Raw genomic sequence first — 27,301 nt, 5'->3', positions numbered from 1 at the left:
AAGGATTCTTCTGAATGTGTTTTTCAACTGCTGCATGATAAAAGCTCTATCTTTTGATTCTTGAAGAGGAAGAGGTTATTTTAGACCTTCAGGAAATGTATGTTTGATGGGTAAACAAAACCATTATAAATGGAAGCTGGTTTTCTCTTGAGTTTTGTTTGCATGCAGGAGCTATCCTTTCTTTTAACTACATATGCTGTTACAAGCTCAAAGCTTGAGAGGTGGCTGAGAGACTCAGGTTGTTATATGTTCGAGCCCTATCTTGTCCCAGGTGACGCACTAGACCATTCAATTTATATATCAGTAACATTACTTTCTACTGGTGTCTTAACTTCTTAAAAATTAAACAAATATTTTGGGCCTGACATAGTAAAGTTTGGCATGATGGAACAAAAAGCAAAAGATGTGTAAATGTTTTTAATCAATAGACTATTCAAAAATTCTGAAAGAATATTTGAGATTTTAATATACAATATATTAAAAGTAAATCATAAAAGATAACTATTGGGCTGCTTGTATTTCAATGTTTTGTTAATGTTAATTTAGCTGCCTTTTGAAGATAATCTATCACACCAACAGATGAGAAAGAAAAACAGAGGAGAACAAAAAATAGTGCATTCAACATAGGCATACTATATACGTTAAAGAAATTATACGAGTCCGTAAAGAGAAGCCCCTCCAAAATATAAGAATGTAATATAAATGGGAATAGAGCAAACTATTTGAATTCTGTTTTTGTTAATAAAAATTGTAGTTAAAATACAGATAAGATTTTAGCTTGGTTTCCTAAGGAAGTGAGTCTTATATCACACTGTTTGTAATGACTTTTGAACCATTCAGTTAATTAAAACCAAGCATGAAATAGGGGTAAAAGTCTTGGAGATAGTTAGATTCCTAAAAATTTTGAGAAAAGTGGCTTTGTAGAAGGAAAAAGGAAAAAAGGGGGGGGAGGGGGAATCCCCTGTTCCACTGCCTCCAAGTGGAAATAGGAGAATTCTGTTCTACGCTATTTGGCAGCAGTTTCCTCCAGTTTAAAATAAGATATAGTTTGCAAATAACATTTTCTTTCTCCTCTTGTAAAATAATACAAAGAAAGTCTAAATAAATTGTGGTACAAAACATATATTTGTATTCTTTTTCATTATGCACAAATATTAGGAAACAATATTACTTAAAGACAGAAACAAGGTACATGGTTAATAGTCCAATCAATGTTTATCTTCTATCATTGTAAAATAACTGAATTTTAATTTACTATGCCTTTTCTTACATTACTGTCAATATGCTTTGTGAGAATTTGATACTTTAATTTTAATAGCTTTAATTAATTTGCATTTAATTCTTTTTAATGTCTACTTTCAGTAGACATATGTATTTTGTGATTGAATAATTTTCTAAATTTAATAATTTGCCAAATAATTTCCCTCTAAATGTTGAGCTGTTCCCAGAAATCTAGTCTTTAATGGTCTTATTGCATGTCTGGCAGCACTAAAACTTACCAAATCTCAACCGATTAGCCCACGCTTAATTACAAGTTACAGTATGGTGAGTTAGGTCACAAAACAGAATACTTCACTGCTTAGGTTGTTCTAGCTCTTATTGTTGGTTTCCTGGCTCAGTGGTTTCTTCTGAGGCATTTCTCCCATTGTGTGCCATGTTTTATTATTGAATCCATCATTCTAGCTGCTTGAATTGCTTTGGAGAGCGCTGTATGTCTGAAATCCCACTTCTGTAAATTGTTCAAGTATTGGACAAAATGAGAAGAGGAGCTAAAGCCCTGGAGTGTGCTCAGGTGTGTCATGGAGGCCTCTTTCAACTTGGGAGGCAGTGACCAAACAGATGCTAAGTCAAGCAAGTGTAACTGCTCATTTCCCAGCATTTTCTGAAGTCTCTCCAAACAGGCTAGCTAACCACTGGTAACAGATACCTAAAGAAAGAGTACCTGTGTGCCTCTTTGATAACTTCTTTAGGACAGCTCTTGATAAAAAAAAATTGAAAAAATAATAGAAAAAAATATAGAAAAAAATAGAAAAGATCAAAAGCACTGAACTCTGAGGCTGGAATGCTGAGTGTGTGGACAGGATAGAGAAGTGAGTGCAATCCATGATGCAGTTTAGTTATGGCTGATAAACAGTGCCTGGTACTGAGCACCATTCACTGAGCATAAGGTCAGCCTACCCCAATGATCTGGGCTCAGAAGTTTCTTACTCCTGACAGAAGGGATCAATTCACAGATATCTTGTTGGAGACAGATCTCCCGTATGGTACCACAAACTGCTCTTCCAGTGTCAGATGACAGCATCTCATACTGTTACCTCAGTCATCCATCTCTGCTCCTGAAGGCAGCAGATGAAGCTGTCAGTTGCAGGCTTTCCTGTCAAGGTACTTCCCATGTTAAGAACATATAATCAGAACGCTAATACCAAGTCAGACCAATGGCTTGTCAAAGCCAACATCCTATCGCCCACAGTGGCCAGCAGCGGGAAGAGTAGGAAATCAAATGTGCCTTAATATTTTTCTCAGAATGCTATCCAAGCTGCCTAGTGTCTGTGGCTGAGGAACTTTCTGAGTCACAAGGTTAGTGGATTTTTTCTCTTTTCATTTTTTTTCTTGACTTCCAAACTCTACATCATAAGTGTCTTAATTGCTTCAAAGGGAAGAGCACAATGTCCCGTGGAAAGGTTTTCTGCTGCTTAACTGGGTGTTGTGTGAAGAACCACTTCATTTAGCTTTTGAATTTGTAACCTACTAGTTTCATTTGGTGTCTACTTGTGTGTTGGAAGAGATGGTGAACAATCATTCCCTATTCACTGTCTGAGTCACCCGTGATTTTACAGACATCTGTATTCTCCCTTCAGTTGTCAGTTTTTCCTGGCTGAAGAGGCTTGTTCTGTTTAGTTGCTTCCCATATGGAACATATTCAAGAGGTGGGCAACCCAGGGCTTTATACAGCTCTGTTTTGTTCTGGTTCCCTTTTCTAAGTATTTGTAGTCCTCAGTTTGGTTTTTATGACCACTGAGCTGATTTTTTTCATGAAAATGTCTACTGTAATCCCAAGATCTCATTCCTGAGTGGTGAAGTCAGCTGAGAATCCACTATTTCTTACATAATTGGAATTTTTTTTTTTCTCATGTGCATCACTTCATTTTTGTCCAAACTGAATTTTGTCTGACATGTACTCACTTGGGTCACATGAAGTTACTTCATCCTTTACACTGATCATACCTCAGCACTTCAAACCTGCATGACCTCCTAGATGATCTAAGCACAGATAGCAGTTTAAATATCCCAATCCCTGATGCATCCTTCCAGTCAGACTATGTCTTCATGGTAGCAGCACTAAATATATCCTTGCATGTTCTGAATTGTGCCTTTTCTGTTGATTTCCAAATTTGAAACCATTCAGAGCAAGATCATTGTTCTGCTTATACTGGCATTTTATAACATCAGATCACATCAATACTGTGCTATTCTTGAATTCTCTATGGCAAATGAAGTACTTGGTAGAGCAGTGCAGCAGTCACTGTGAGAATCCAGCACGCTCTGCCAGGTAATTATTAGTGCCATGACTTCTTGGAGTTACCCATTGTTAGAATACACATTTGAATTTTCTCAGAGAAAGATTATTTTCTACTGTATATATTCTCTGATAGGAGTAATTTGCATGTACATTTGTTTCCCCTGATTTTCCCTGACACTCTGAGCCTTTCATGGGTATTACCAAGTGGTCGATTAGACAAGAATGGCAGCAGACACACCTTCTTATAAGCTATGCACCAGGAAGAGGAAAGAAAGAACTAAAGAATGACCTCTAAGAATGCTCTGAGAAATATCTTTCTCTTCCGTCTCAGGTAACAGGATATGAGTATATCCTCTGTTAGGGTGTATGCAGGGACCACGTATCTTGAAGCACATTAATTACTGGTAGCCTTTCTTTCTAGAATGAGTGAGCTGACCAGTTCATCTCAGAAATTTGTTAACAAAATAGCATTAAACACATCATTAACTCTAAGTTAACTGCTTCCTCCATTGCTTATTTTTGTTTGAAAAGTGGTTTATTGCTTATTTCACAAATTCTGCCTCTCATGCCTTTCAACTATCAAATCCATATCCACTTCAGAAAGACTTCCAGTTTCTAACAACTTTTATTTCTGATTTGAAAAATATCAATACAAAAATCAATAGTAGACAAGGAACTGAAGCTCTTACATCATTGTGAAATAATTATTAACATTAAAATTGCAGAAATTACTTCACTGATTGAATTATTCCTGTTTGTATGCTACTAGATAAAAAGACTTATATTTACAGGACTTCTCCCAGTCATTGAATTTTTCCAAGACATTTGTATTAGCAACAAAAAATACTTCGATTTGGAAAACTAAATGCATGGAATTAATAGGGCAAATGTTAAATAGATTAAAAGATGGCCCACTGACAAATTGAAAAATGTGGTGTTAATGTGGCAAATATAAACGACTGGGGAGGTTTCTAGCAGGGTCTGCCTGGAATCAGTTCATGGATCAATAGCACTTAACGTTTTTATTAACAGTCTAGACTGTAACATAAGACATGGTCAGTAAAGCTTGACTGTGGCATAGAGACTGGTGAGGTAGTAAATAATATTCTAGATAATTGCAGAAGCTAATAGAATATATTTTAATATTGTTAAACACCAGCATCTTGTGTGGAATAGGAAACTACATGAAGTTGTAAAACTGTGATTAAGGGAAAGACTAGATCATCAGAGATAATTGGGTCTACTTAAGCTCTTTGTGCAGCACTGTGGAAGGGAAAGGCACTAACACAATAGATGCCTGTATTAAAGTGAGACTATCAAGTGGAATAGGGTCAAGTTCTTACCTCTGTGTGCTGTATTGATAAGAGTGCTTCAAGAGTGAGAAGTCAAATTTTGGTATTCAGACTTAAGGAAGATATGAAAATAGGGCAAAAGGGAGACATAAGGATGCCCAGGACCTAGAGATCAGGTTTTATACACTATGAAGCTTTAAAAAGTTCAACTTACATAGTTTATGACTGCATGTGGGTATTTGGTCTGAAAAATACCAGTGTTTGTAGGTGTGGGACAGGGAGCTCTTTCAGCACCATTGATGAAGAAACAGCAACATTCGGTAACTGGAAATTTAAATTAGGGAGAAAAACGAAGCCTTGAATTAACTTGCTATTTGTTAGCTCTGAGTATTACTAAATAGAGGAACAGCCCATGTGGGGAGGTGATCAGTGCTAAACACATATTTAAAAGTTGGGGGGGGGGAGGGAAGAGAGTGAGTGCTCTTTCTAAAAGATGCGCTTAATCCAGCTGTTGAAGTAGACTGTACATTGGAGGTGAATAAGCAGTTGGGATAGTAAGCTGTGTTATTTTAGGGGTTCTGACTGTCCCTGGGATGTTATTGTTATGAGTTCCTCTTTATAGTCAATTCTTCATACACTAGGAGGAGACCAGTCATACATCAGTCTTTACTGTAAAGACTGAACACAGTCTTTACAGTAAGACTGACTAAAACACAGTCTTGTGATTTAACCAGTTGCCTAAAGGGGTCATGAGGAAATTTATTTCCACTGCTACCCACAGGAACAGATAGTTTGCTTGTTTTTCGATGTCTTCTGATTCGGAGACCAGTCAAAGCTGAATCTCATATCCGGGAAAAGCTGATCCAGTCCTCTGTGCCCTAAGGGGATTCTTTTTCCTAGATTTTCCCTAAGAATAACCCATATGTTCATTGTTATAGTGATCACTGGACTTTAAGCTGGGAAGAGATTTTGCACAGCCCTGAGGAGTTAACAGTGGTGGTCCAGCTGAAGTCTTTAGGCTTAAGAAAACATCTAGCTGCAATTTAGTTTAGTTTAGTTTAGGCTTGTGAAGTTCTAAGAATCCTTTCTTACCTGAAGTACTACAAAATTATGAAACCAAGAAATTTGTCATAAAATAAAAGTCCACCTTGCCTCAGAGCATGTGGTCTTGAGTGCAGCATTAACAGAGCATGGGGTTCTGGGGAATATTTGTTATTAGTCCAACTCTAATAGATGCAAACATCAGAAAAACTTTCAGACAAGCAAGCTTTTTTCAAGTCTGAAATAGCAACACAACCTTTAAAGCAAAATACAAGCTGAGAGCAATTACTCTCAGTTTAATTGGATATGTTAATAAGTTAGACCATCTGAGACAGGAGGTAGTAGACTGAGGAACATATGAGATAAAAACATCGTTATCTCCAATAGGAAAAAGGGAAGCAGGCAATTTATTGCCTGTTGAAACATGGTGGTATCAGCAGTGGTAGGGATAACAGAAGAAGGAAATTAAACTGCATCATGTAACTGTTATTTCTATTGTGTCTGTGATTTTTAGTATCTAGAGGAATTACACATTTCAATTACCAGACTTGGCTTCAAAGGTGTCCTCCTCTGAGCATCAGAGAATCTCTAAGAGATAGAGGTAGAGAGATCATTTTAAAATTGTCCCACTGATAACTACTTCTTTTTGCCTTTTATGATTTGTCAATGTGAATTCATTCTGATACTTAATGGTTGTTTAATTTTGTCTGTACAATTTACAGAGCACTTTCATTGCATCAGATGAGGCATATTATGTTCTGGGAAGTGAATGGGCAGGACCTACAGATTTTGGTCATTCTCCTTGGAGGGCATATATTGTGAGGCTTGAGAATATTGGCAAGTTCTACGTTTGTTTCTTAGGTATGGTCTGTTCCCTTTGGTACATATCAATCCACAAGGAATTTGCTTCTGATAACAAGTTTGGTAATGCTGGGAGCTATGGATAACATGCACCAAAGGGAACTGGTTGACGGCTGTTGGAAATGAAGGGAGAAATATCAGAGAGACTTTCTTGTTGGTTGTTTTTTGTTGTTGTTGTTGTTTAATGTTATGTTAACTGTTTACATTCATCTGACCGTTTTCTTTCAGGAATATCAGCCATGTAACACCAATGCCTGTCCAGAGTTAAAAAAGACAACTCCTTGGACACCTTGGACTCCAGTCAATATTTCAGACAACGGTGGCCACTATGAGCAACGATTCCGATATACCTGTAAAGCGCGCTTGCCTGACCCAAATTTGTTAGAGGTGGGGAGACAAAGGATTGAAATGCGTTACTGTTCCAGTGACGGCACCAGTGGATGCTCAACAGATGGTAAGCAAAGACAGAGCAGCTGAGCAAGGCCACCTGCTAGTAGGATGCCTGTAGTTCCATTTTCAACACAGAGTGGAAGCTTTTGCTGGCTGGTGTTTTGCATAACAGAACTGATAATGAAAAGGTGGGCATAGGGATCACAATGGGGAAACTAGCTTTTATTTCTTCAGGACATAGCTTAGTAATTGAGACTAATCAGGCATCTTTTACCACTATGAGATTTGCCAGGCTATTTTTATGTTCTTTAAATTAATCTGCAAGCAATAACATGGTGGTCTAGCTCTTGGAGGAGTTCTGTCATCTCCTTATATTCTGGTGACTTTTTACTGGGGGAGAGTTTGTGCAATTTTAAGATATTTGATAAGTATTTAGCTGGAATATTTAGTATTGATAATGAATAGAACTTTTTGCTTAGTAATTCTCAGTAAATTAATTTGCTCAGTAAGGTAATAACTGTCAGATTCATGCAGTTTATGAAGTGGGTAATATTTGTTATAAAAGTTTATATCTTGCTATTGCCAGCATTTTAAAGTTTTGCTTGTTTCTAAGATGCAAAAAGAACTCCTCCAAAATGCTTTTTAAGTCTAGATGCCTTTAGGTTTGAATTATTTTATTTCTGAAATCTGTTTTTCCCTATCAGTGATAYATAGTTGTGAATAGATGAAATATATATATACACACAATATAATATATAGTATAATATTATATTTATGTACAATTTCAGGACAACTTCTGACACAGTCACCCTAATTTTATTAATATATTTCATAAATACCAGTATTTAATTATATTCAATTATATATATATAATATATATATATATCAGCATTTCTTTATATACCAGTATTTCTTTTTATATTATGTTATAATTACATATTTTAATGAAATACTGATACTTAATTATTATAGTTCAATATTTATTGACCTGCTTTCCACTTATATAGCCTCTTGTGTCTTCACAACACCCAGGTAGGCTAAAAAATTTTATAACTGAAGAACACAAAGAAAAAAGGGTTCCTGAGTCCTTGGGCTTTCTAATTCTCAATATTTTTTCAGACAGTCAGAGCAACTATTGTGAAAATCAGTGTTAAGTATCTCCTGCTCTTCATCCTGGGTAGAACCTTCTTTGATTAATGTGATCATCTATCTCTCTTTGAAGGGGGCAGGATGTTAGTAAATGTTTACAAAATAAATAACAATGAACTGCATGAAACACTAAAATAAAACCCATGGTCATCCAGATGAGACTTAGTTATATACTTTATGGCTAACCCATGTTAGCCAATCTGCAGTCTCCAGTGTTTATTTTCTAGGTCTAGTAAGGCAGATTTTGGCATGGAGCAATTCTTGTGGGAAGTGTTTATGCTATTATCCTGTTTTCATCCAAATTAAGTTTAAATTAGCATTTAACAAAGATGTTGCTTTAGCAGTGATGATTTATGACCAGCCTTTCTTGTCCTAAACCAGACTTCTGGGTGATGGTACTGGTCTTCAAGCACTTAGACATTTATGAAACCTTTCTGAAAATTCATGAGATTAAATGAGAAAGAATGTATTTTTTTAGCCAGACAGTACAGAATTGGGAGACATATGACAACAACTAGAAGAAGATCTACAGAAGAATTTAGATGTCATGTACAGTGAAATTGACAGCTGAAATGTCCTCACATAAGGTTGGAGACCTAAAGCCAGTGGACTAGTTAGAGAGTAGGTTAGACTAATCAGTACCACAAACCAGTGCAAGAGCAAGCGTGTCTTAAATCACATTGTGACAAGGAAGTTAAGCATGGAGACACCTTTCTCAGCTCTGAAGTCATGATCATAAGTCCTCTCCTGGAGTTGGGTGCATAAGCTGGCCCTTTCTTACAAAATAAAGTGCCTACTTTTTGTTCAGTAAAATGTTGTATTCAGGCAGAGTGCAAGAGACAAAGGTGTGGATTCAAATGCATTCTTTGTCTGATTAGCTTGAAGGTTTTTCTTTTAACTTCTGAACACCAGATTCCTGAGCATTCTGGAGTTGTAACTTATTTGTTGCATCTTGCTGAAGCTGCTGTTTTGCTTCCTTTGAAACAATTAATCATTGGACAAAGGTATGAGAATGGCTCTGTTGCCTAGTAATTGCAGAGTGTTCATCTGGGAGGATCTTTGCTGACTAATCCCGGTACTACTGAATATTTCAATACTTTATATTGAGTAGTCAGCAGGGCAGGAACTAGAGCACATCTGTTCATTCTTCCTAATGAGTGCCCTCATACTTGTGTCATAAATTTGTGCTCATTCTTTGACTTTTCGTTGGCCAGTGAGTCTTTAATTATTCCATAATAATGAAATAGCTTTAACGACTACAAGGAAAGGCTACTACCAAACATATTCTCTTTGGTACAAGAGGTGTGGGTGCAAGTGCAAGAGGACAAAGGAAACGATCAAACCCAGCTCTCTGGTGTTTCAAGTGGCTGTATTAGCCAATATGCTTTTGGATAAAGGAGTTACTGTCATGTCTCCTTTAGCCATGTTTTGTTTTGAGCCTGTTTGCTTAGGTGTTTTCTGATTATGGATATCAGAACATTATGGAGCAGAACAGTCAGAGGGGGCAGTATTTCGGTTGGACAATATGATGAAACTTATTGACTGCCTCTGAACTACAGGATCCAGGCGTACTTCCCTGCTCCCAAGTTTGGGTTTGGGTCCACATGCCATGCCTCCACTGCTCCTTGATTTCATGAGAAGAAAACGCATGTGTGAGAATGATGTAGTGTAGCTATAGCTTTAAGAACAGTAGGATCTCATGAAAATGGGAAGCCATGGGCTTTGGCACACACCTTCACGATTTCTGGAAAGATAGCAAGGAAACATCATAACTTACTTCTACCTCACCAGAGCCTGGATACCATGAAACATTCTTTTCATTATCTCCATGTTGAACTGTGGCAATTTGCTGGCTTTTACTGAAAGATTAATCCTACTACAGAGTGCTTGGTGTACCTCATTAGCATCGTCTTCTGCAAAGATCAGATCCATTCTGCATAAGAGAGGTATTTGTTAGTAATTTTCTCATTTCCCATAATCTCCCACTGTACAACTATAGTCATGCTGTTTAAAACAGAATCACGTTTCACTGTCAGACAGTGAAACTTTCTTTGGATCGTGAGCCTAGAGGTAGAACTTGCCAAAAAACACTGGACTATTCAATATGGTAAGGCTTCTACTGGAAACAGTGTTCTAAATCAACCAAGCAGTAGCATTTGCACACTGTATTCGTGATTTTCTGACTAGTTTGACTAAGAAGAAAAAAAAAATCCCTTTTTTTCTGTCTGCATCCGGGTTTTTGTGTAGTGCTCAGATAGGGAAGGGACAGACATTTGAAATAAATGGAGAGAGATTTTGTAGACTGTTGCACAACTTAACGTGAATGTCCATACAGTCAGGCACTAAAACAGTCTAGAAATTACATCACTATAGCCTTTAATTTGTGCTTATGAAGCGTTTTAAATATTTATGCTAAACACACTAATTCACACTCTGTAGGATTTTCTTATATGCAAACACTATGAATGATATTGGAAGTATGAGCATTTCATCCAGGGATAAAAATTTCACACGGTTTGCGGTTGCCTGATTTTTCTGGCTGAAAGACTCTCTTCCCTGCCCCCCCCCCCCGCTTTTATTTAAGAGAGAGAGAGAGAGAGAGAGAATAAAATCATAGAAAATGATTTCTTCAAAGGACACAAAAAAACACACCTGGAAACCAGAATTTAGATTCCCAATTTGTTACTACTTTCACTATACCTAACTTAAAACAATAATTATTTTTAAATGTGAGATATAATTTTGTCTTAAATTCTAATTTAGTGGACATAGTTTACTGTGAAGAGATTGATTAAAGCCTGGTGTTACCCATAGGAAATCTATAGCACATTCAGAATTTAGCTGAGAATAAAACAGGTGCTGATAATCTATAATATCCTGCAGTTGGGAGGAGTACATGCTGAGATATTATCTCGTGCTGTCTTATTGAAGCTAAGTTGTGTTAGTTTGAGATAAGAACAAAATGAATTGTTAAAGTTAGAACAGAATTTGATGAAAAACTTGAGTTTGACAAACAAAAACTCTTCAGTGGAACTTTGGGATTAAATACTTAAACACAGAAAAGCTAGATGCAAGAAATAAAGTTCTCATGATAACGTGGGAATCTTTCCTATGAACACTGTCATCTTTTTAAATATGTCATCTTCGCATTGTATTAATGTTCGTCCTTTCATAATACCACATAGATTTTACTGTTTAGGTTTTGAAGGTTTATGCTTCAGTGATACTGTCAAATACTTGCAAAATATCTTCAGAAAACAATCTTTGCTAATCCTGTTGCCTGCTGCATTAGACAGTGTTTCATGCTGTCATTTAGAAATGATTTAAGATACTTAAATTTTGGCTCCAGATCTTCTTTTCCTCATAGTCACGAACCTAGACTGATTGATTAATTGAATTTTGTTATCTTTGAACAGGAGGATGTAAGGCATAAATCAGTCAAGTAATATAGTTAATCAGGTATCATTGCTACCTCTCTCTTATTTGGAACTGTATTCCTTAGCTAGAGACTAAACCAGAGAATTATTATAAGTGTAAGAGCTTTATTAGCAGTTTAGCTTTAAACCAAATTAAGACATGTAAGAAGGGTGTTTTACTAAGTGTCAAAAATAGAACTCATCAGGGAATGTTGCAGTTTTTAAGAAGAATCAGGTCAATCAAGTCTTATTGTTTCAAAGGCAGATTTTTCTCCTATACTAGTCAGGGCAGGTGACTTTCACATTAACGTTTCCAAACAAGGTTATTCTGTAGTGGAATTAAAAGACTGCTCTGATTTGACCAAAGAAGTATTACAAAATAGTTTAGAAATTGTCATATCATCTCAGTTTAGATCAAAATTATGTAACTTAATTAGACGAACTTTATCCATTATACATACTTGCTATTGCTAAACTGGAAAAAAAGTCGGCAGTGAAGCTATGCTAATTTTCTGTGTAATTTTGTCCACACTGAAGGAAGTGTAAGCACTTAAATGTCTGTTCATATCTTCTGTATCCTCCTTTCTTAGAAGCTGATGGTTCTTTTGAGCATAAAATCCATGTGATTGTTGTACTGAACTTTTTCAGTCCTTGTTTTCACTTGCTGAAAGTTTTGCTTTAGGGAAGCACAGCTGCCTGTTTAAAATTCTACTGGAATTAAGTAGTTAAATTCCTTTTTCTAGCCTCAGAGTACAGCAATTAATAAATTGAGTACAACTTCTAAACAACTAAAATTAAGCTTGTTAGTAAACTAAAAGCACATATCATACATTATAGTCATTAACAAGGCTTTAACTCAGCTATAGACTTTCTGAGAACCATTTAGTTTAAAATGTTCAAATGATGAACCTAGCATAAAGGTTGAGTCTAGTTTGGATTCACAGCTATTATGAATGGTTTTTCTAAGCTAGATACTTAGATAATCCAGTCAAGGTGCTATAACTTACTTCTTTTCAGATTTTACTGGTATTTCCTAAGATAAGGTTTTAATAAGGAGAGTTTAAATGGTACTTTTAGCAACCAGACTTTTGCTATTACCAAGCTGAGGGCACTGCCCCTTGCATTCTCTGCTGGTGAGATATTTTCGCCTTGGGGGCAATACACAGAGAAATACAGGAGGCTTAATGTTATTCTSTTTTGACTGGCACAATCCATCTTCTGTTCTCAGAGGTGGATGTGGAACCTCTACAATCTCAAACAAATGTATGAAATGGTCAGCAAGAATACAGCAATTTCATGAGAAAAGTAGGAGTCCCTTTTATAGTTTCATACTATTTTATCTGAAGGATTCCAATGCTTTTTTATTTATACATTATCTAATCTGGTATTAGCTGTGTTGCAGATATGGCTTGGTTCTGGATAGCTACGTCTATTGGCATCCTACTTCCTGAAGCAACTTTTCTTGAAGACATTCAGCAGTGTAACTTAGGTTAATTTTGTATGACCCTTGCCGCCTCAATTAATAAATAGGTCTTAAGTGAAGGACTGTAATGACTCTCATTCTTGGTCCCTTTTCCATATCTTTATAAACTACTATGCAGCAGCTGACCAATGAAAGAAAGGGGAGGTCGAACTTAGCATTTGCAACAGACGTAGCGTCTTTGCATGGACAGTTACAAGAGCTCAGCATACATGTAATAATTAGACCATGAGTCCTCTCTCTAAATATATGTGTGTGCGTATATTATATATATATACACACACACACGTATAGAAGTATGTATTTACAATATATGCATATGCCTAAATATGTATTTTGGTGTGTGCGTATATAGGTACATGGGCACATGGTTTATTGAGTAGCCCTCATGCTGGTGTTATGCTAGGCAAGTTCACCTTAAAGGTTCATACCCCATTTGTTGTTTCAAAATACCATGTGAATGTATCAGTATTTTAATATTAAAAACTTGTTAGGTGCTTGCCTTTATTAAATGTTATCTATATAGCATATTGATCAACTTTTACTTAAAAGAGACTGCGTGGTCTGAATTGTTTGTAATGCAGTGAAAATGCCTCAGAAGCATAAGGTCCTGAAACTGAAGGGGCTTGTTACAGAACGCTGTCTCATGACTTTAATTTTCAATTATATCTTCTTTCCTCTTAGACTTATTATCTAGTAATGCTATCTCTTTTATATTGTTTCTGCTGTTGTGTCTATATCTGAGCACTTTATTCAGGTCACACTTTTTTTGCGAAGTCTGTGAGGGAGATATTTACAGTTTTTATAGAAGTGCAAAGATGGCAATGTTGGGATACTTACCCAGAGTGAGTTTTGTCATGGCCAAAGGTACTATTTAGAGTTCTGTGTTCAGAGGAGTGAAGTAGCCATTCTGTGCCTTGTTGTCTTCTGAAAATGGTCATCTTGCTTATTTTTTCCTTAGTGTATCTGAAAGAGAAGGCCACAGGCTTAGTTGCTCTCCCCACATCTTCAGGGGCCCAGCAAAAATTGTTATAATACTCAGGAAAGATCTTCAGAGTCATCTGGAAAACAGATCTAGAATCCATCTGTTCACAGTGCTCCCCTTTTACAAGAAGCTGTAGGTAACTTCTGAATACAGTCAGCAAAGGTGATTGTCACTAGGTAGAGATTTTGGGTATAGAAACTAAGAGCATGCAGGAGCAATAGGAATATATTCTTGAATGGTCTGTAAAATCTCCTCTTTAATAGAGGAGATAGAYAGATCATGTTTACTTTTCATAAGAATCCTGTTAAAAGTTGACTGGGGTCAACGGTTTTACATTTCTACTTTTTTTTCCCCATTTCATTTTACTTAAATATGTTACTATATATCCAGAATGCAAATTGATCTTTATATTTTTAGTGATATGCAGTTTCTGTCCAAAGAGCAAATTCTAAAATTCCCTCTATGAATGCTCTATAAATTGCTGTAAAACTGTGGAAAGGCTGCTCCCTGTAATAAATTTTTAATGCCTTAGAAAGAAGAAAACACAAGGGAACACTTGCTGCCGACCAAACTACACACTGAAAAGATTTGATAGAATATTCTTGTTTTGGATGTTTTGGAGCTCAAATACCTCGGAGGTTTCCCATAGAAAATTCCTCTCCCCACCCCCACCCCCCCTGCTTCATATTGCAAGAAATCTGATATAATTATGATAAATAAGGTTACACATTTTTTTTAACACTGAAAAATCTACTCCTATCCTGCCAAAGTGTCTTCAGAACATTATAATACTGGTATAAAGGGATTCATGCTGCAGTGTTTCATCCAGAGAAGGCTTGGCAAGCTAGTCTGATTAAGAACAGGTTTGTGTTTGCACTGCTGTTAATTTAATAGCTAAAATACAATGATTTGAAACTCTGATATTGAAAAAAATATTATTTTTCTGGTCTCACAGCTCACTGCATATGTAAGCTTGGCATTTCATGACCAAAACTACACAAACTTGCAAAAAAAAGGCTCTTAGAGAGCAAGAAATTAAACGTGTATTCATAATTCCCAGACCGTTTCTCTGCACTCTGTCCTGTTTTGGATTTGAATCCGTGTCATGTTTCTTGAAATGCTGCTTAAAGTATCTGTGTGCAATAGAATATAGTTCAGCAGGAGGAAAACAGTTACCCACTATATCCACTGAAAGGTTTTACCCATTTTTAGTCATTTTATTATTGCTCTTCCACTGTTTTCTCATTAATCTCAACAGTTTCTTATTACAAAGTATTTATGTGTCACTGCATTATCATTACAATGTTGCCAATTTTTATCAAGCGCTGAATAAAAAAATCCAAGGACTCATCTACTTTGGGATGATTGTGAATGTAGTTTGTAGGGATAGAACTTAAACAGTATTACTAATGCCATAAGCATGGACAGAAATAGGGCTTAGTTGTTTCAATACTGGACACCACAAATGAGGGGCTCTTTCCATTCTATTTATCCAGAGTAATTGTGCTGGTATTGACTTGAATCCAGGCCTCCTGTTGGGCAGTATTTTCACAGTATTACTTGTAGCTATTTTCAGTACATGGTTCTTCCATTTCTTTAGCTCTGTTTGACTCTCCCACAGTACCTGTGTTTGTGGGTAGAACATAAAACAAGTCTTCAAAGCAAAAGCTTATTCTACAGTTTAATCTAAAACCAGTCCTCAGTATTTCTCCACTGTTGGTGATACAGTTCATCTGTCCTTATATTTGCAGTACTGAAGCCCTAGCATAGGCAGGCAGTCATGTCCTCTGCTGTTTTAAGTACCATTCATGGAACCTTCTCTCAACACAACTAATTAAATACGTGCTTAGAACAAAAACAGCAGTTAGTGATTCATCTATCATAGAACTTCCAGTGGTGATAACCCTGGTGAAGGTGAACTGCTTTGGCAACAGTAGGAAATCCCAATAGTGTCACAGATGTGTAGAGATAACGCTACAGCTCAGGAGTTGGGCTGTGTATAGTTGAGGACGTCTGTGACCAAGCTCAAGAACGACCAAGATTCTCAGCTTAACTGTAGATTGTTAGAAGAACTTAATCTGGGGCTACCTCAGGGCATATTGGTCATATGCTCTGAACAAGATTCTGTGTGTTCACTTTCCAGTGATAAATAGTGGGCTTCAGTCTTCATCACTGTTTAATCTGATGCCTTTTCTCAGTACCAAACTTGCTTAGAAACTGTTTCATGTCCCAGATGGTCGTTTTTACTGGGAAGTATACTATCCTATGTGTCTCAGAAAGCTTAGTTTTCATAGCTTATATGCAGTTTAAAACACTTTGGCTCAGTGGAGAAAAATGTATTTTAAACTGGGAAAGCATTGTTCTTCACAAAAGGACAGTCTCCCTACACATTGTGGAGTTATTGCTGTACACTGTCTAAAGTCTGAATATGGTTGTGACAAATACAGTTCATTCCTTTCTAGGAGACTTACCAGCCTCTGAGCACAACAAGTGCTACTGAAGGCAGGATGACCAGGTGGATAGAGCACTGCAGGGTTCTGCATCTGTCACTGGCTCGATGAATGACCACAGACAGCTCAGTGCTGTTTTCTGTGCTTGTTTCTTACTCTTTAAACCAGAGGCAATAATACCTATGTAGTGTATCTGGAGATCTGCTGATGACAATTACTGGGCAAGAGAGAGGTAATTTTTATCATCCTCAGGTGGCATAAATTGACTAAAGTTCATTCATTATTAATTCCAATGCAGCTGTAGAACTTGAATGAAGGAGCTGGATCCCAGTCTTCACTGTAGTTCTGTGTGAGTGGTTATAAAATTGCCATTATAGCAGACGTTCTTGAGATGAAACTAAGGTTTGGATAGTGAGATTAAAGGGCATGATGCTCCTTGTGTTATTACTATTAGAAGCCTAAGAGTAAATTCGAAGAGGAAAAGATTGTTTTGAGGGGAGATACTGTTTTAATTCAGTATTGTTTTCTCAATCATTATTTTATTAGGATTGTCAGGAGATTTCTTGCGTTCTGGACGATACTCTGCTCATACTATTAATGGTGCCTGGTCACCGTGGTCTCCATGGTCTCAGTGCAGTCGTGACTGCAGTAGAGGTATACGGAATCGCAAACGGGTCTGCAGCAATCCTGAGCCCAAGTATGGGGGACTTCCTTGCCTCGGCCCATCTCTGGAGTACCAAGAATGCAACATTTTGCCTTGTCCAGGTAAGAGTCAACTGACATGGGAGAAGGATGTGAAAATAATAGAACTTATTTTCAAGGCTGGATCTTGCAATAGTTTTATTTGCTTGGTTGCTTGGTTTGGTTTTTGCTTGTTTGTTTGTTTTTAAATAAACTACAGCTCAAGTAACTGATTTTGCTGGCGTTTTTATTTCCAAGGAAACAAGTTAGCTTAGTTCAGCTGAGCTTGCCAAGAGTCTACAAAGAAATTTCAATGATCATTTGCTATATTAGGAAACACAGTCATGGTAATTGCCTATAGCAGTGAAACCCGTTATATTTTATGTTGCAGAAATATCTTTAAGGTTAGTATTCATCTCAGACATGAATGATTAAGTATCACATGGAAATGTCTTTTTTGTTGCCTTTTCAAGAAATCACGTGATTTGGCCTCTAGCAAGAGTGATTTTCCTAAGTTTGCTCAGTTACGTGTTCATATCCACTGGAATCCTGACAGCCAGTTACATTTATAATGTAATTGGGTTTGGGCAAGATGCCAAAGTGATGTCTATCAGTTTATCAACAACAACATAAACACAGCTATGTCTTCTTTCACTTGTGAAAGGTTGATTGTAAAAATATAACTTTTAAAAAATAAGCCCGTAAGAGAGAAAAGAAGAATTATAAGAACACTAGCCTAGCCTTTATTTAAACTCAAAATATCATTTTCATCACAATGATTGCTGAGGCTGCTGAATTAAATTCATGCTAGCTTGTGAGTGTAGAGCCTTCAGCAAATAAGGTTCAGGACAGAGCACCAAAATAGCTGGTATCTCAAGTAGGCTGTAAAGTAAAGGTTGTTCTTGGAATAGTGAGCGTCTCCTTCACTAACAGTTGTTTTATGATTCTGCAAAAAAGATTGCAAGTAAAATACATGTTTTCAAGAAACTACTTTGGGTTATAAATCATTGCTGTATTTTAGGCATTTGGGGAAAAAGAAAATCTTGGTTCTAGTCACCTCTCACCCTTCCTAAAACAGACATGCAAGTTCAAAGGCTTTTGAAGTTTGCAGAATGCTTTGTAGAAAAAGAAAGGAGAAGGATATAAGAGAATACATGAGGAAAAGAAAGTGCAATTGGAATACGAGGGGAGAATTCAAGGTATAGAAAGTCATCGGGAATGGTAGAGAAGGAGAAAAATAATAACTGAAAGACTCAGTACTTTCCTGTATCAATAAATAACATAGAAATAGGCTTCCATATATCTTTAATTGTATTAATTGTGTGTGTATTAACAGTGCTGCATATCTTATTATTGAAGACTGAGCTTGTGGCATTGTAGTGTGAATCTGAAGGCTTAGTATAGTAAATACACAAACACACATACACATATCTATATGGTTACAAGTTTAAACTGATTTTTTTAGTATAAGTATTTTGCCCAATCTTATCATTGCAGTGCATTCTCTAAGCTTTGTGAGCCCTTTGACAACCTCTGTCCTTTCTCTGCATCAGAAACCAAGATGTAGATCTGTCCAGAAGGCGGGGTTTCCCTTTCAGGAGGATGTAGTTCCTTCAAAAGCATACTGTCTGCTTCAATTGAACCTAAATAATATGTTTCGGTAAGTAGAGAGTGACCATGTTCTCTACAGCAAGCAGTGTGAGAGACAGGTGAAAGGGAAGAAGCGAAGAACCAGCATATGACAGAATCACAAATTTGTGGCCCAAATCTTCAGCACATTTGCACAGCCCTAGTGCATGCTGTAACTACATCTCTAAAATGGGTCCAGATTTGTTGTTTCTCCCTTGCTATTGATTCTTAAATCAAATACTGCGTTGTAGTTTTTTGTAGTTACAAGTAAAATAAGTTACAAGGATTTCAGAAGTGGTATTTTTATTAGGTATCTCCGTAAATAGTACACTGTTACATTTTCTGAAGGAAACCAGTAAAAGACACAGTTAGTATACAGAAGTTTAATATAGAGACCCATGTTGTCTGAGTGAGCCAACACCCTAAACTAAAAGCACAAAATTGTAAGATACAACTTGAAGTTGTGCTCTGTATCAAAATGATTCCCTTTTCAGCTCGCTGGCTTTGAAAATATTTTTCAGCATTGGATAGAACAAAGTGTGGTGGGTGTTCTCAAATCAAGCAGGGGTATATTTAATACCTTTCTTAAAAGACAAGTTTCTTTTTTCTTTTTAGTGCAAATTTGATTTGAATAAAGCTGTACAGCTTGGATGAAGTATTTAGATGTATGATAGCCTGCAAGGAATCACAAAGATCCTCAGCCACAGATCTACTATTTGTCAGTAATTAAAGTGAAATATAAGGGCCCAAGTCAGATCTCAGATAAATCTGAAGGGAAAGCATTGAAAATGGCAGATGTAACTGATTTTTTTATTTTTAAGAGAGTGTAAAAAATGATTCCAGGATAAGGCTTATTCGGAAATTCAGCATAAATGTGTAGAAAGGGAGTAAGTTTTTATTGGAGAGGCATACTAATGACATGAAATCTTTCCTTTTCTAATGAAAGTCACAGAAAGTTAAATGGGTGGATAGAAATGGAGATCCATTAGGTTGAAATTCGTGCATTGTAGACAGTCTGAGATAGATCCCCACATCTATAGTTCTGCATAAGACTTCACTAAGTGAAGACATGGGTAAAGAGCCTTTGGTCCAGGCTTACATGTACAAACTTGGCAGACCCCACAGCAGGGGTATGGAGGAGAGCAGCCAGTAAAAGAAACTGTGATTGGATCACTTTGCAACCTTCTTGTGAACCACTCTGCTAGGTGACTAGGTTTCATTTCCCAGGAGCTGTTATTCAGGACAGCTATATAAAGTCATTCTTATTTTAGCTTTCTAAGTGAGTTTCTAAAATGTCTGTTTTAGGCTTTAATCATACAGCCCTTGCACGTTGTACAGTGAGACCAAGTTCAGTAAAATTCAGTTTCAAACATGTTTTCTCTGGACTGATGCATCCTCACTCTGTGCTTTTTTAAATGTGCAAGATAAAACCAAACAAAGACAGGGTGAAAAGCAGGCATTTATGAGAGAGTTTGGTCTAGGTGCAGCTCTCATCATGCTCTTGACTATACCTTCCTCACAGAGGGCAGACTGTAGATGGACATGTAGTGACTAAATAGGAAGAAATATTTCAGGCCCTTCTTGCCACTGTGGGCATAGATATAAAACCAGGGACTGTGCACAGTTAATTCTTGCCCATGCAAGTAAACAAGGTATAGACAGGGTTAGGGTAAGGAATGTGAGGAACTTTTGATCTGACCCTGACCCTAATGTACTGACTGTAGTACTGGAAATAAAAAGGCAATAAATAAGAATTTCATGCTTTTTAAGACACAGCTGAGCCCCCTTGAGATAAGCACAGCTTCACATGCTCCCTGCTTGTACAGAACTACTTTGTTACAGTCCAGTTCAGCCTTTAGCTTTAGGAGTTATTCAGGTTAGTAGGAAGGAGTGAGGTGGCAGCTATAAAGCAGCATTCCTGTTAATGCAGGCTCAGGTTCTGCTTGTCTCCCCATTCTACTGACTGCCTATATGTACAATGCTACATCCGTTATCAAACAGGATCAAACCCTTATGATGTAACTTGGTGGAAAAGATGAGTAATGGAGAAATATGTTCAACAGTTCCTAAGTCCTGCTGAAAGTCAACAGGACTTTATGCTTCTCAATCATTTAAGTTGGGCTCAGTGCCATTTGGCAGATACCGAGTGCTCTGAAGGACTGACGCAGTGAAAAAAACAGTGTAGCAATCACCAAGAGTACAAGACTCTCGTCTGGTTAAGTGTCTTGCAGCTTAGTTTTAAATGAGCATATTAATAGCCAATAACTTATTGTTAAATGTACTGCAGGATACCATAACTTATAAAAAATACTGAAGCCATCTAGAACCTGACTTCGGCAGCTACTATTAAATCTTTTTTCAGCCTAGGGGAAAAGAGAGAAAAAGTAAAGTTTTTCCTACTCTTAGCAAAGTAAATGATCCATTGAAGTGTGGGTTGGTAGGAGACACTGAACAGATTACTTTTCACTCATTATGTTTGAAGGCTGAATATATAATTATAAATTGAACAGTGCCAGAAATTTGTCAGAAATTGTACCCAGGCCTGGAAATATGATTTGTCTATACTGAACAAATTTTAGAGTGATCCCTCATACAATTTTGGCTGGGCCTAACTAGCACTCTTCCAAATAATCTGCAGAAATAGTTTGAGAGTTAGTGTAAGGCAAGGCCTGTTTCCAGCAGTCGGTCTCCATGGGGCCAACTGCTTCAAACGGTAGGAGAATTTGATAGTATGGATGTCCCATTCTGTGCCGGCAAAAGGGCTTTCCTGGGGCAGATGTTACCAGAGTATTCCATGAGGCTGGACACACATTTTTGCCCCACCACCTCTGCTTAGAGATGTTTCAAAGAAAGCACAGGGAAGCGATCTAGGGCCAAAGACAGCTTGACTTAATGCCATAGGAGACATAGGAGTCTCAGCTCCTATTTCAATCTACTAGACAACAGTCCCTCTCTAAAAAGAGGGATCCTGTAATAATTTTAAAAGATGTCTCACCTCTTCTGGCTGGGTGCTTTGATAAGATCAGTGAAACTTCGCAGAGCAAAAGGAATCTGAGAAACACAACATATTACTATATCTACCAGGAAATAAGTTTGGGGGAATTCTACCCTTATACTCACTTATATTCTAGCTTTAGCAGGAATGCATACTTTTTCAGCTGCTAAAATATGGCTTAAAATTTGAAATACAGTCCTTCTCTGATTAATGACAAATAGGTATTGTTTTCAAAGAAACCACGCCACCAGATACAACTCATTGTAAAAAGAATGAATTGCGCTTGCGCTATTATCTTGTACTAGCAGATAATGTTTTGGCCCTATGCCTCAACTCCTGATTTTATGATTCAGACATGCGGTGAATAGAGTTGAGCTGGCAAACACTGAACAGTCTTAGTAACTCTGGAGAAGATTTGTGAACATTCACTGACATTGCTTTTTTGTTTCAGTTACTAGTATGTGGTCAATATGAGAAGAAAGGAATCTGTAATGAGCTTTATTAAGGTTGTTTTATCTTTTCATGTGAATAACGAGTCAGTGTGGGGCTTGTGGGGTATTTCCATTATGATAAGAAATATATGATGAAGCAAAGTATTGTTTGAATGGTAAATTCTGTTAAATTAATAAAAAAAACAGTAATTTACTAACTAAAAGACTTGTTTGCCTGAAAATATTAATAACCAGATCAAAGGAGTTCTGTCTTGGTTCACAGTATTACAAATCTCTCCAGTTATAACTACATCAAAAGACAACTTTTTCTTAGCTTTTGTTTTGCCTTGTTTCTTGTCGCTTTCTTTTTTGCATACCTTAATTAGGAGTTTAAAGCATATGAACATGATTATCTTTGAGTGAGTTTCTATTTCCTCCTCTCAGAGCGTACTGGTGGGTCAGAGGAAAAGGACAGTTTCTATCTTTGATTTTAAATTCTGATACTTCGTTTGAGGCTTTCACTAGTTACAAATTTTTATTATAATAGTTTTAGTTTGGTTTGTTTATGACATTTTGGCTGAGAAAAACTCAGTAAGTTAGCTGCAGGCATTCAAATATTGGCAAAAGTGTTAACGATAAAGAGAGTTTCAGATATCACAAAACTCCCTGAAAGACTAAGTTATTTATGCAACTCCTGAAGCCAGTTATCGCTTGCTGATTTTTTTATTTATTACTGTTACTATTTTTTCTTCCATTTTTTTTTCCTTGCAGTCATACTTGGCCATGAGGAAACAGGAGTATATTTAAAGAAATGGGCAAAACTTATCCTGCAGTAACTTCCTAAATCAGGGGGAAAATTTACTCCAGTGGCAAAAAAACTTGTCTCTGAGGCTCTTGAAGTCCATCACTCCCCATGCATTGATCTCTCTAGGCTTTGTGTAGAGCCAGTGAAGACAGAGCTGAACTGCCCTTTGGAGGTGGCTGTTGCTCTCTTTTGATGCCAGCTAACTTAGGTGCCTCTGTTACCAACTTAACCCTAGTTTCATCCTTAGATGTTCTTGTTCTAATTTCATTAGAAACATTAGTTTGCCTTCTGTGTTTCTGCACTGCACTGAATTGACTTTACATCCAGTATTACTTTTATGAATAAAAGTTAACTGTAGCATCACAGAAACAAAACTTTCAAACTTGGATGTAAAAATTGCTCTTTCCCACAGTGAAAAATATGCAGTGATATCCCACAGGAACAAGAAAGAGCAGTAGGCTAAGTGATGTGGAATGGGATGATCTCAGGGTGTCTGGAAGGCAGCTGCACTGTGTTAGGTCCATAGGCTGCCCATCATCCAATTGCCCCTAGATTTTACTCTTTCTCATCTGCTGAGAATGTAAAGGACTGCTGCCTCTCTATTTGTATTCATTCTTGCAAATAGAAAAGACTCTGAACTCTCTCATTATTATTTATTCTCTTTTGCTACATTTTCAAAAAGATGAACATGAAAAGTTATAAACCTAAAGGTACACACCAAGAAAAAAAAAAGAATTTTTAATTGGATGTTCACATTTGAAATGAGACAGGACAGTATATGAAAAATCCTTCAGTCTTATGTCTTATCTGTGCTTTCATGAAAGCAAGGGAGATCAGTATGTTCTCCCATGTCTTCTTCTACCTGTGTAGCAGGGTATCCAGTTAACTTAAAAGTCTCTTGGAAATTCTCCAGTAGTGTGGATGTTTTATCTTGTCCCCAGGAGATCTTGTTCCTATATGCTGTTTCTCCCAAAACATTCTCCTCCCCGTGATTTTTCTTTTTTCCTTCATGTGGCTAAGTATTTATTAACCAGGATAACAGCCAGCAGGCAAAAATTGGCTTGCTTAGGAAGACACTATAAAGGAAAAAACATTGTTTGAGAGCAGCCTGCTTGCTGAAGAGGCCTTCTTCCAAAAGGGACACACCTCAGTAACTGCCAGGAAACTTAAAGACTATATCTTTCATTGTGGAACTGCTTTAGCTACTTTCTTTTGTTCAGCAGCTTGACAAAACTATTATCTAAAAAACTGTAGTGACTGCAGCTTTCCTTGCTGCTCTTTATTTTTCTTCCTATAAGAAGCAGAAATAACATTAAGGAGTCCATGACAAAAGGAGAAAAAAAAAACGAAACAGATGGTGCTGTGTTGCTAAGCAACTTTAAAGAAAGATGAAAGACACCACAGAGTTCTATTTAGGTCTTATAAAACTCAGGCAGTAAATACCCACTCCTGTGATCATCTTTAACCATGATGATGCTTTATCATCCTCTGTTGCTGGGAAGGAAAAGTTCTAGGGACAAATAAGAGGTAGTTATGTTAGTCTTTGAGGGGCCTAGAGATTTAGGATGGCAGTCTATCACTAAATAGTTGTTAAAAAAAACAGTTATCATTGTACCATCTAGCTCAACTATGATTAAGTCTAACATTCTTTATTACATTCTATCTGTCCTTTCCCATCTTCCTCACTGACCCACTTCTCCCTTTACATCCAAAGGCTTATAGTGTAGCCATGACACCTGTAGTTGTGGGATGTTACGTGACACCAAGAATTTTAGGCCTCTATGTTCTTGGTTACCTGTAGATAGAAGGTAGATGTCCATATGAAATGCATGCACATTTTTAATCCTTACCATTAAAAACAAGTCCCTTGATAATAAGCAGAAAGTGCTGGAGGTCACTGTCTCCATTACAATGAACAGGACACATTGTCTTCTATCTAGGCAGTCTTAGGCTGCCATTCCAGTTCCTGAAGATGTATATACACCATGGCAGAAATGCTTCTGATTATTCATTTGAGCTGGTAGAGTGTCTTTAAAAAAAAAGAAAGAAAGAAAGAAAAAAAACCAACAGGAGTATTTGGGAGGGTAAAGATCTGATATCTCATGAAATGAATAGCTAGATAACAGTTTCGGCTTTTATGTGACATCATTACAAAAAAAGAAAAAGGAGGCAGATTCTGGATAAAAGATACTATGTCTTGAAGATGTTATAAAATTACACAGTATATTTTACCTGCGCTGAAGACAAATAACCTCTGACTTTCTTAGGTATACTAATAATAGGTAATACTACATTAATAGAGTCTTCTCAGGCAAACAGTCATGATATTTGTTTCCAGTGGCTATATGAATAAGGGAGCAAGTCAGACACTGTACTGAGATGCAGTATTATTTATCATGGGTGGTGTAAAACTCATATATCTGTATAGCTAGATGATTTGGCTGGGTTTTAAATGAATATATCCTATAAAAATGTAGCAATAATTTAATTCTTCAATAATGGAAATAATTTATTTAAAATGAGATCCTTTGAATATAGCACTAAGTTCCCCAAATCCTGTCTGTCCAATCAGGCTTTTCAGAAGCCAGATATATTAGTTATTACAGTTATTACAATTAATGTTCTTGGCAAGGAAATGCCAACTCTATGGGCTCTTGATTTATAGGATAATATTGTAAAAGCTATAGAAAATAAAATGTCGTATATTCGACAACTTCACTTTCAGGATTAGTTAACTAATAGCCTTAGGTATGCAGTAATGAGTTACCTGTTTGATTTGCACAGGGGGCTATGAGGATGTGCTGTATCTGAAATTACATGCGTAAATGCACATATAGATTTTAATATCAAAATAATCACCTTCTCCTAGCTCATTTTCTAGCAATTACAATCTTTGCATAGAGATTATTCTACTTGACTCACCAGGTACATTTGTGATATACAATGCTACCAAAACAAAATGAGTATTTGTTAACATTTTAAAATGCCTCTGTCTGAGAGAATTTTAGTGCAAATACTGCATGGACACTTTCTTTGTAAGCTATCTTTTTTTTTTTTTCCCCAGATTTGGAACCTCCTTTTTGTTTGTAAGAGATAATTATGGAATAGCTTTTAAAAAAAATGGTGGAAACTTTTAATCCCTGAAATGCTGTTTGGTTAATAGAACAGAAAGGATAAAAAAGAGTCATTAAGGAATGCTGTATGAATGTTTCAGAGATTTCAATGGCAATCAGTTGTTTCAATGGATCATGAAGTAAAGTCTCACAAGGAATGTCTTAAATGAGTGTACTGTAAAAATTGTGTACAGTGAATGTGTATTTCCTTCCTATTTTTAAAAGTAGACAATGAGGAGTTTCTGTTTTGCATTGTAAAATGCCCAATGCTGATGTGACTTATAGGAGAAAAAAGCCAAGAATTGTTACCAATCTGGGGCTCTGTATTAAAAAAAAAAAAAAAAACTTGACTAACAAATTGCCTTTATATTTCTTTGGGTCTAATCTGACAGTGTCAGTTTAATTACACACTCTATCATTTTTAATAAATTGTATACATGGCAAATCACTTTTTTATTTAAATATTAAGAGAGCAAGTGATACCACTTCAAATAGAGATTTGAAAAGAATTTTTTCTTCTGTAGGATTTGAATGTTTTGAAAGTCTTTTTTTTTAAATGAAAGAAAATGAAAATACTGAGAGTCTTTGCAGGGGGAATTCTGTATCTGGGAGAAGTAAATCTGACTTTGTCGTGTGGCTACACATAGGAAGCCTTTGGCAGATGGGCTGCAATGTGGCCTTAAATACCAGAAATACATCCTGCAGCAGTAGTTCTAAGAACAGAGAGAGGCTGAAAAGGAGCCAGTCAGGTGCAGGAAATGAGGCAAACTGTCATTAGAAGCCTGTCTGTTGGCCAAGTATCAAAAGATGTTTGACAAATAGGACTCCTGTAAAATCCAGCCTAAGTTTCAGAGGAACTTTGTGAAAACTCATACCACAACTGCAAAACAGTGTGGCTTACCTGAAGCAGTAAATACTAGTGAAAAAGAATCTTGGAATTTCTTCAAGAAGCTGTGTTTGAAGCTTAAAATGGCAGCTCCTTTTGGTCATTTTTTTATTGCTTATTTTGAACGGGCATCATTCTGCTATAACTAGAGGTGAGCTAAGATTATAACATTGTATT

The 27,301-nt window shown here is 36.7% G+C and overlaps 1 protein-coding gene across 1 annotated transcript in view; it reads left to right on the top strand.

The window, feature by feature from the left end:
• LOC112961561 (semaphorin-5A-like) overlaps positions 1–27,301 on the top strand; it is a 57,458-nt gene that overhangs the window by 16,679 nt on the left and 13,478 nt on the right. The window contains exons 2-4 of the mRNA XM_026056884.1: positions 6,576–6,701; positions 6,943–7,168; positions 17,131–17,349. Of these exons, the coding sequence (XP_025912669.1) occupies positions 6,576–6,701; positions 6,943–7,168; positions 17,131–17,349 (571 nt within the window). The remainder of the gene's footprint in view (positions 1–6,575; positions 6,702–6,942; positions 7,169–17,130; positions 17,350–27,301) is intronic.

Source organism: Apteryx rowi, unplaced genomic scaffold (assembly GCF_003343035.1).
Source record: "Apteryx rowi isolate R43461 unplaced genomic scaffold, aptRow1 scaffold_1335, whole genome shotgun sequence".
Taxonomy (NCBI): Eukaryota; Metazoa; Chordata; class Aves; order Apterygiformes; family Apterygidae; genus Apteryx; species Apteryx rowi.
This window is presented reverse-complemented; position numbering and strand designations above follow the sequence as displayed.